Source organism: Nelusetta ayraudi, unplaced genomic scaffold, assembly GCF_046127955.1.
Source record: "Nelusetta ayraudi isolate G7.1 ecotype Tasmania unplaced genomic scaffold, CSIRO-AGI_Nayr_v1 ptg000070l, whole genome shotgun sequence".
NCBI lineage: Eukaryota > Metazoa > Chordata > Actinopteri > Tetraodontiformes > Monacanthidae > Nelusetta > Nelusetta ayraudi.
In genome coordinates, this window is record NW_027466120.1 from 5,469,979 (window position 1) to 5,480,956 (window position 10,978).

A 10,978-nucleotide genomic window follows, 5' to 3' on the forward strand; every position below is an offset into this window, starting at 1 on the left:
GCAAAAAACAAAACAGAAAAAACAAAATAGCCTCCCACAGCAACTTCAATATCATTAATAGCACAAAAACAATGACTGAAAAAATGTTTCACACAACCAAAAGCAAACTGGTGGCACATGGAAAGGTGTGTACTGCTGTTAGCATGCAAGCTAAATTTTCTGGCTTGCGAACTAGCTATGACGCTATGCGTTGTGGAACGCTGGCGTACATTTACAAATTAGACAGATTGGGCTAGAGGATTAACAAATGTCTTCGTCTTTGAAAAACATGCTTGTCCTGAACTGCAATTCAACTTGTGAACACAGATATAAAAAATTATTTACAAATAAAATGAAAAATAAAAGTGAATTTAAATGACGGCTGGTCTAGCCACAGCATGAGGGGGCTATAACTAGTCTAGCCCAGTGACTAAGAAAAGAAAATAATTATTGTACAATCTAAAACTATTTATTTGTCATTGTAGTTACATGGATAATCACATTTAAAAGCAATATTTACACAATTCATTACACAATCACTGTCAAAAATGTCAAAAGGAGGAGATATTTTTACAAGTGCTGTGGCTGTGGTAAGCAAACAGCACTCTGTACACACGTGAGCAAAGTGAAAATTTGATTAAAAAAAATATATACCATATTTCAAAAATTATTAACAGGTTTCTCTGTAAATTTTCCAGCAGGGGTAATCTAGCAGCATCAACGCAAACTGCAGGAGTTTAACATCTGCAAATAACAGCTTGACAGCTATTATTGACATTAAATAATTTTATATAATGTTAAGTTAAAAAAAAAAAAGAGAGAAAAGGGCAAAGAACACTAAAGCAGCTTATGACTTGCAGTGTGTACATTCAACATATGACTCCTCAGAGCCAACAAAGATACACAAGCATTTTGACATCTGTAAATACATCATTAAAGCTACAGAAGATCTGATGAGTCTGTCTTTCCATTTTTTTTTTTTTTTTGCAGGATATCAGTGAGTAGCATTGAGTGACAGGACAGACAGGTGTGCGTCAGTAGCAAGAGCCGACTTATTGACTGGATGTGCCCATTCTGGATAGGTGCCCAAGTCAAACATGGCGATACCCCACGTGTTCAAAGCGAGGGAAACTGCCATAATGCCCAGGATGTTCATCACAACGCCAGTTCTTGCCTGATGACCGAAGAGCACAGATACGAGATTAGCTTAGGAAGGGTCTCATTGTGCATTTAAAGTACAGGCGAGCATCCTACCATGTCCTTGACCAGTAGATGTCCTGATGCAAAGGCAATGGAGTTCGGAGGGGTGGACACTGGGAGCATGAAGGCATATGAACATCCAACTGTTGCAGGTATCATGAAGTACAGAGGGTTCACTGCGATACGCATAGCCTGCAGAGAGCAGGATCAGGAAAGCTTTGGTCAGCATTCCAATTGTCACAATTGCCAAAATGATGGTGTTTGTTATCAGCATGTATTGGTCCAGATAAAACAGGCAAACTAATTAAAACAGGGCAGTAATATTTCGTTACACAAAAGTAAAACCAAATATATTATTGTATATTCAGGGGCTAGATATGCGGTTCCACAAATTTTTTTACTATTAGTTTTAATGGCATATGTTTCATCATATATGTGAAACTAGAAAAACCTGGAGTAAAAAAAAAAAGATTGCAGTCATTAAAAGAAATGTATGTATATCTCTGCTTAAAAAAAAAAGTCTAATGTAGTGCAGTATTTTTTCCAATACTACACAGCCAAAAACAGACCCAATTAATTTCTTATTTTGAATGGTAAAGAGGTAGAACTGTTGCTTTAAGCAAAAATAGTGCCTGGTCATTGCTCAGTAATGATTCCGTTTGAGTGAGAAGACAGACACTGAACATCCTGTAAACGATTCTCAGAGTAAACACTTTGTAAAAGAGCCACAAAGCAGCAACGTGCAAAAGCCTAAGACAATGATTGCTGGCAAGAGCAGTTAATGTCCAACAGGCTACAAACGTACCAATATCTATCTGAGAGTTTAACAAGCCTTGGACCAACACAAAAGTTGGAGTTGATGGAGAGTGTCAAAGAATCACCCCCATCTCCAACCTCACAATGACCCGCTTTCATAACATAACATTTAATGCCTGTGTCACAGGTCGAGAAAGAGAAAGATTTTTCAAGGTTCCGATTTTTTATTTTGAAGGAAACATGTTCGTGCTCCTGTGGCAAAAAATAAAATATATGCAACAATTGATAGAGGAAGCTTCTTGACTTCATGTGACATCAAATAATAATCTGAGCAGCAGAGCAGCCTTACCAGTTCTGCAAGAATGGGTAAAAATATGATGGTTGTGGCAGTGTTGCTGGCGAACTCAGTGAAACAGGCCACAAATGCAGTAATAAGCATCACAGCTGCGGCAGGAGGGAGCTCGGCCAAAGGCTGCAGGTGGCCCCCGATCCAGGCGGCGAGGCCAGACTCCTGCCAAACACCACAAGATCGAGGGAAAGGTTCAAAGATCACATTACAACATAATCAAACAAAAAAGAGCCAAATGGAGCAGACTATCACATGATCAGCTATGATCCCAAACCCAGGTCAGCCTCAGAAAACATAGTCTTTGGAATTTGGTGAAGGCTTTGATGCTTTAAATTAAACTGTGATTCACTCATTCTAAAGCTAGATCTCACTTGAGGAAGATGGAAGTTACCATTTGGACAAACTCAGTGATATTGATCCGCTCACAGACAGACGTGACTGTGGTGTTTCCATTCTCATTGGGCTTCTGCAACACAGTGATTTCTTTTCTTTTTTTAAAGGTTACGCTAATAAGGTTACCTCGCAAGCTTTGGCCATAGAAAAGCCACCACCAAGCAGCAAAATGATGTTCCAGGGAACAGAGTCCTGGGCTTTCTTCCATGACAGGAGGGGGACGTAAGGGGCGGTTGAACCTGCCACAGACATGGAGAGAGAAATTCAGTGTCAAGCACAGTGTCGTCTGCCTTACATAACCCTGAAGCCGATGATCCTTGTGAATTATTTTTTATGGATTGGTACTTGATATTAATATATCGACCAGTTCTTTCACCAAAACCCCTTTTTAGAGCTGAAGGTTCCACACAGGGGTACTCTGACATTCTACAGCTTTCCCATTTAGGACTTTTCTCTTTCACAGTTTGTGTCAAACACGCCTGAAATGACAATATGAATATATACAAAAAGAAAATGTTGAGGTACAACCTCACTCACAAGCCAGAGACTCTCTAATTATAGTATAGGATATGGCTTTTTTCGTAAAAAAACAAAAAAACAACCTTTGAGCCTTTGACCCCCAATCGGATGGAGAGGTGAGCACCTGCAACGATTTCCATTTTTTTCCACTTGCCTTCAAGTGATTTGTTTGACCAGCTGAACATAACATACACAGTCACAGACACGTGCCTCTAACACACCCCAAACATGTGCTTGCAGTTTTTGGAAGCACACGAGCACAAATCTTAACCCACTAACACACACGCATCAAAATGTGACGGCATAGTTTTCAGAGATTATTCTAATCACACACGTGCACACACACAGACGGGAAATGTACTTAAAATCTCTAATCTGCATTATTAACATTCCTCAGCTTATTTTGAGCTATTGGCAACTTTTAGAAGGCGCACAATATAAGCCTATCAAGTTTTAAGGTCCAGTATTATGTGACGTTCACTTTATTCACATTCCTTGCAATAATTTGTGTCAATCAAGAATAAATCAGAAACGAACCCTTTGTGATGTCACAAGAGGAACTGATAAGTTGCTGATACCCAGCCAAGTGACAACGCCCCCTCTCAGGTGTTCAATCTGTTCTCTCAGACGTTATCTTATTTCTTTTGTCCCCTGAAAAAGGTGGAAGGCCCAGAAACGTCTAGCAGGAAGCTGGAACTGAGCATTTCGTGGGAGGCAGCAAACTGCAGGCCAAATATGGCATTTTCTGGAGATCATCAGATGTTTTGGATAAATTATTTGGTACAAAACGTGTTTTTTTCCCAGAGAGTGCAGCTGAACACACCAAGTACACCAAAAGCAATGATTCAGCCATCGCATTCAACTGGAAAGCTATTTGCACATGCTTTCTGACGCTGCGAGGCGTTTGCGACCAGTAAACAACAGCAGAGAGAGGTCTCAATATCATATGCACCACCACGAGGCTACATGTGCCAATTTTTATCACCATGTATCTGACAATGATGAAAGTCATGCACTGCCCCCTTTAAGGACTGAGAACCTTTTTGTCCATTGTCATCATTTAATTCCACAAACTGCAAGGTGTGATTAGCTTGTTTGTTTTTTGTTTTTTTCATTTTTACAATAATGAAAAGGAGCAAACCTCAATCTGGATGAACTAAAGTTCCTTTATCACACCCATTGAGTTGCACACATCAACAACAAATAGTCATAATGATAGGTTTGAAGTACAAAGGCTCACTGACCTTGAGGGTCGAACCACCAGCTAAGGGAGGGTTTTTGGGAGGGGAAGAAGAACAATATAGACACAATGACCACGCCAGTGACTGCGTCTGACACGTACCTGCAGAAAAAACGGCATGGGTGGATACTTGACAAAAGAGGATAATTGACACGGGTCTCACCGTATGCAGTATAAATGGGAAGGGGTGTTAAGATATGTGACTCACCCTTTCTTGAACAAAACAGACCAGCCAGTGACAAACTTGGGATCTCTCGTGAAAAGGAGGACGGCAAACAGAATGAAAAAGAAAGAGATGGCTCCTTCTGCAAAACTAAAGAATGTAAGAGTGCGAAATAACAAAATCAGTGAAATGTTCTCATCAGGTAATCTATTAGTCTGTATTGCATTAGATTTATAGACATTCACTAATCCTTACTTTATGGGTCCGAGTTTTCTGTAATCCTCCCTAATTAAAGCCTGTGCTCTGGCCTCAAACTGGGCTCGCAGGTCGTTTTCCTTAGAGCACAGTCTGTGGATAAATGGGTAAATTAATAAATGAATGAATGAATGAATTCATCAATTAAACAATTTAATAAATAAATACATAAATAAATACTTTGTGATGCTTTCTGAAAAGAACAATCAGTCACATTACCGAGCTGTGAGTCCCCCATAGAGAAAAGTGATCCAAATCCACCCCAACAACAGGAAGAGAACCATGAGTGGGAAAGCAAAGGCAAACCAGGAGCCAAAATTGATGACGTCACAGTCTGGAAAGTAACTACACAGCAAGAAGGTCACCAAAAGGTCAACGTTGTCATCATAGTGTAAATACAGAAAAACAGCAAGTTACCTTTTCAGTTGACCAATCAGGATGAGGTTGGGCGCTGTGCCCGTGAGTGTGGCGGTCCCTCCTATACTGGCTGCATAGGGGATGCATATCAAGAATCCTTTCCACACTTTCAGGTGATACTGAGCCTCTGCTCGGATCTCCTCAGATGTTTGCACCTCATGCTGGTGCATCTCATTTGTCCCCTTCAGCTGCTCCATGTCATCCATCCTGTATGGAGAGACATTTTGCCTTAAATGCACAGTGGATAATCAATATGTACCAGTCGGTGCTGACTTTGAAATGAAATGGGAAATATATACGCTAAAATATTTTTTGAGTAAACTAAGCTGCACTTGTGGCAACTCCAAAAAAAAGGAGGACAACCTCAACAACTCTACTGTAATGTGCAGAAATAAAAGCCTTTATCCAGAGTGTCAATGGTGTTTTTAAAAGTGATACAAGTAATTATATAGTGCATTTGAAGTCAATGATGCATCAATGTTTACTGACTAATATAAAATCATCTCAAGATTGGTTTTACCCATCCATTTGCAGGATCTCTTTTTCTGAGGGCACTGATGGCAGTGAATGCAGCTTCACACTGGATGGACCTGAAAGAAAGTCAAACATGAAGTTGTTTGCGATAATGTCTGAGCAGGACACACGTGACTCAAAACGTGAGTTCTTTTGCCATCTCTCTGAAGCCTTAACTTATCGTTAAAAATTGAATACCCTAATCTGTGGGGCCGATGTTTTGGAAACATGTCACAAAGTTCAAATTTTGGATTACATATTACAGGCTCGCCGGCACATGGGTTGCTGCAACACACAGAATGTGTGCGAGCAGCGTGAGGGTTGAGTCCCACGTGCACAACACGCCAAACATGTCAAACGCAACTTACCGTTCATGATGTCGTTATCAGTGTCTTTGGGGGGTTTACACTTCTCCTTCAGGCTGGCTAGATCTCCAAAGAGACTCTCCAGGATGGCGTTAGCGATGGGAAGCATCATGGCTGTTGTGGCCGTATTGCTCAGCCACATGGACAGAGAGGCCGAGGTCAACATCATTCCCAATATAAGCCTGGGGAAAGGAAAATCAGTTCATTTTCAGGGGATATTACTGGTACTACTTTGGTAGAAATGCATAATAATACTTAAAAAAAAACAAAAAACTGGGATAGCGAAGTGAAAATCTCTCACCATATTGGCTTCACCCCGACGATGCTGAGGACCTTCAGGGCTATCCTGCGATGGAGGCCCCACTCCTCAATAGATGAGGCCATGATAAGGCCGCTAAGAAAGAGAAAATTGGTTTCAAGAAAGTACTGAGGGCACACTTTCTTGGACGAAAGAATTCCCAGTGTCGGAAAAAGGCAGACCGGGAGCATCGCAGTGACCGCCAGCGGTAGAGCCTCTGTGCACCAAAATGTGGCCATCAGCAGCACAACATAAAGACATTTTCCTTCCTACGGAGGAAAAAAAAAGACAAATTCTATTTGGGAAACTTCATCAGTTTTAATCGGAACTATCATTTTTGGTTTGCTAGGGAGTTACACAACAGGCATTTTAAGGTAATGCTAAAACACACTTTATCTGTGAAAAAATTCAAGCGTTAGTAAACATTGGCTGTCATCTATTCAGTTAACCTTGTTCAACTGGTAGTGTGCTATTCCTCAAAAATCTCCAATGTTTTGGGTTAAGATGTTGCTTTTGGTGACTCAACAGGAGTTGAGAGATTTTATTACATTTTTTTTTATTGTTTATGTCATCATTTGTAAATAGCTGAAAACAATTAATTTCATGACAAATATTTGAAAATATGTTTTGGCATGACGACACAGGCATATTTTGCTTCAGGCAGATTAATCAACTTCTTTGGGCAAAAGGTTTGTGATGGAGAAATAAACAAATACTGCACTCGTTGATGCATGGCTAAAAACAAACAATAAATTACGACTTACCTTTTCTGGAAGAGTGAAATGTAAAGGTAGTAACACCAGCGGAGTTAAGATGAGAATCAACTGTTTGCGAACGCACCACAGCTTCTTGATCACGGCTGACAGTGTCATCTCCAAACTGGACTTGTGTTCTGTTTAAGAGGAAAATATGAGGGCCAGGCTGACTGTCAGGAGCAAGATCAGCCTCCTTTTAAACCACTGGCGGTGAGAAGATTAACCAAATGCCTGTGTAAAGTTTAACTCTTTGTTGGGCGGTGACCAATAGCTGGAGGAGCCGTCTGTCTGGATTTGCGTCAGGACACCTCTGACACGAGGACGTGTGATGAAGGATAAGATGCAACGTGTCAGTTCAAAGCAGCGTGGCACAACATACACAGAGGCAACTATATAGATAAAGTGAAATATTTTAAGATTTTTTATTTATTTATTTATTTATTGAATCTTGTCATCACAGATTCAGATGTTACCAATAAACTGAACTGACTGTCACTGTCAGTGTTGTGGCACAGCAGCATGCATTTTTTTTTTCATTTTTCTTTTTACATTCGTTGGCAGAGATTAGAAGTGGTGATAAATACAGAGATATGTGCTCCTTTCAGCACAGAGCTCAGCACAAATCTTTGCAAGCGTCATTGCAAAAAAATAAAAGTGTTTATGTACGCTAATTGATGTGACTGATAAAACTGACAAAGTATCACTAGGTAAGCACATTGACTGAATTAAACATCAGTACGGTCAGTAAATGAATGTGTCAAAACTCCATATTTCTGTCTTCTGCCAATGTAATATTCCTGTTTTCCCTTTTCAAGGCTTTTGAGCCTCCATTTACAGTTTAATCCCAGCGCAAACCTCTGGGTGCCAGAAATAGTGGCATTAAGGGGTAGGAAAATATATCACAGACAAATGAAAACCAGTTCTTTTTGTGCAACGCTGAAGTCCATAGCTCAAATGTCTGATCTCACAGTTGTGATGTCATGTTGGAATCACCAAACACTGAGCATATTTTCTGGTCTATTGGTGCGGTTTATGAAAAAAAAAAAAAAAATTGATTAAAAAAATATATGCAACTATGCTGCAAAGAAAAACATGTTAAATAACTCAATATGCTTTTGAAAGATGTGAAAGATGGCTATTTTGAAGAATTTAAATATAAAACATGTTTAGGTTATTTTACACATCTGTTTCCTGCATAATTCCGTGTGTTCATACGTAGTTTTGATAAATTCATAGGGTGTGTCCAAACTTTTGAGTGATTGTATTTATACAAAAAAAAAATCTTTTGGATCATCCCGCAAAGGGCAGGTATGCCCTTTCTACAGTCTATCTTGGGTAATGTCACCCATGTTTATTTCAGATATAACTGAGCTAATCAAAGTATTGACGCAGCTAAATAAAAAAAATATAGGCTTTGTGTTTGAGAAAAATGGAATCATACACATCCTCAACACTGGCGATGTGTCAAGGCGTTGAAGCATGAGTCGACTAATCTGTGAAGAATTATGTAAAGCACGTATTGGGGCTTGAAGTTGCTCCTACTACATGTGTTTTGTTGCATGTATATTAACTACGACAATCATTTGCAGCCTCTGTTTCGGCCCGGTGTTTGAAAACTGTGGCGTCATCCAGTCGACACAAGCAACGTGCTGCAGAAGGCAAAAAGTACAGAGTTACTGACTGGAACCACGCAGCACAGTGTGCAGTGCAACCGTATCACGTGTTTACAGACTGATCTAGTTTTGGTCACTTAAAATAAAAATACATGATTTAAACCGAATGTTTTTACCGTTTCTATAGATTCTGTCCACTAGGTGGCTTAGTAGAGCTGAAATAAAGTCTCAAGAAGCTCTGCCCGTGATGGAATGCTTCCGCTTTTCATGGGTCTTCATGTCACCATCACTACATCTTCTTTTTAACTACTGGTCATTTCTTCAGTGTTGTCACTCTACAAGTGGGGTTACGGATTTTTGAGTATTAAAGGGAAACTTTTAAGACAAGTTTGGAAAGACTCTAGTTCAGCTTCATACTTAATATGAAGCTGCAGCAGTTATTAGTTTAGAAACCTGTTTCATACAAGATTGCCAACAGTGCTTCATCAAAACATACACAGAAATGGATTATGTCACGTTGAGGCATAGGCAGTCAGGACCCAAATGCAGATAACTCTCTGGATGTGGAAAACAAATCTATTTATTTAGAAAATAAAACTCAACTAAAGGACTCATCAAGATCTAAAATAGGAGACTTTAACAGATAATTGAAACAGAACCCAAACAGACCTGGACTTGATGGCGATACAGACAAGAGACAGATGACACAAGATAAGGCAAGAGAGAAGAAACAATGACTAAACACAGACAAAAGGAGATAAGGACTATTTATACAAGACGGCAGAGGAACTCAGGTGAAAACAATTGTGGGCAGGACTGACAACAAGACACAGGTGATGAAATCATGGGGCAAAAAAAAAAAAAGGCGGGAAAACAGAAACAGGAAACACAAGGGCAGGTGGGACTATTAAAATGTAACAAAAAACACTAAAACAACATTGACAATGCCGGTATTCTGCTGAATGTTTTGTGTTTTTCATGTTGTTGTTTTCTTGCAGAATTACAAATCCAAAGGTGATAAAGGTTAAGGAAGTCAGAGTCATGAAAGTCAGGTATTTGAATCTGCAGCAGCAGCCGGCAGTACCAACAACCGAACTTGCAATACGAAAGGGAAAAGGAGAGTTCTATATAATGTTATCAACAAGAAGAATGTAAACTCAAGGTGAAAATCTTTCTTGTTTTCTCTGGGGGGGGCTGATCAGCAGCATCAGGGTAAGTGATCTATTCCTTTCTGAGTTCAGTCACTTTGCAGGCTTTGCAGATGCACTCACACCACACGAATCGATGCAGCTGATGGTGGAGGTGCAGGAGTTCACCCACGTTGCCGAACAACTCAATACAAAAATGGAAAAACATGTTGAGGGAGTCTTTGAGAGAAAAACAATGACGGTTATTGACAGTTAAAATCCAGCCCACAGGAGTGTCGGCGGTTGAAGGGGGGGGGGGGGGGGGGTGTCACATGCTGTGGAGTCGTGCCTCAAAGCTGAAGGTAACACAATAGCAGTTACATGTTACACTCACTCACTTCACCCCCTCTTCTGCTGCTATTACATGGCAGCACAGCTGTCTTTCATTATTTCCAACAGAGACTTCAAATATATTGTCACTATTTTCTGTGATTAAAAGAGTCAAACATTTTCTATTAAAATAGTCACACACACGATGCTGATACCGTCATATGCCTGCAGGTGGAGACCTGTGCACATTTTTCTCTTGGCTGCACCTGATGTGCTGCACTCATGAGGCTATTTGCAGCTTGATGTCTCATAAAATAGCCGTCTTCTAGTAGAATTATAGCTTTTCAAAAGAAGTTGGAACACAGACAGTCACATTTGCTCCTCATGCAATACTAAAGTAAAAAAAAAGCAAATACTAAAGTACAACTTCTACTTTCACAACACTCACAGAAGCAGGAACCTCAAGAGAGTTTCATAAATCCAAGGCGAAAGCTGATAACAAATAATCAAGATATTACAGTGATGTTCACAACAGATAAGCATGATCGAATGTGGCTTTGTAATGGTTTTCCTTTGTTGCCGCGGTCTCTGTGTTTCCTGATTGACTGACATTTTTCTTTAAGCACCAATATCACACAGTTTGTGCAGTTAATGCCACATGCTAATACACATAACATGCTGTATGTGCACGTAACACACAAAATTC

At 40.0% G+C, this 10,978-nt stretch overlaps 2 protein-coding genes across 3 annotated transcripts in view; both read right to left on the reverse strand.

Moving 5' to 3' along the window:
- Positions 1–10,978, reverse strand: part of spats2 (spermatogenesis associated serine rich 2) — a 74,580-nt gene that overhangs the window by 40,013 nt on the left and 23,589 nt on the right. The window lies entirely within an intron of this gene.
- Positions 427–7,387, reverse strand: slc13a3 (solute carrier family 13 member 3). Its single transcript, XM_076042095.1, has 13 exons — positions 7,212–7,387; positions 6,451–6,716; positions 6,153–6,331; positions 5,792–5,861; positions 5,272–5,478; positions 5,074–5,199; positions 4,855–4,947; positions 4,645–4,749; positions 4,441–4,538; positions 2,804–2,916; positions 2,285–2,446; positions 1,234–1,371; positions 427–1,153 (listed from the first exon to the last, which is right to left on the reverse strand). The coding sequence occupies exons 1-13, from the start codon at positions 7,317–7,319 to the stop codon at positions 974–976; spliced, it is 1,845 nt and encodes a 614-aa protein (XP_075898210.1). The 5' UTR covers positions 7,320–7,387; the 3' UTR covers positions 427–973.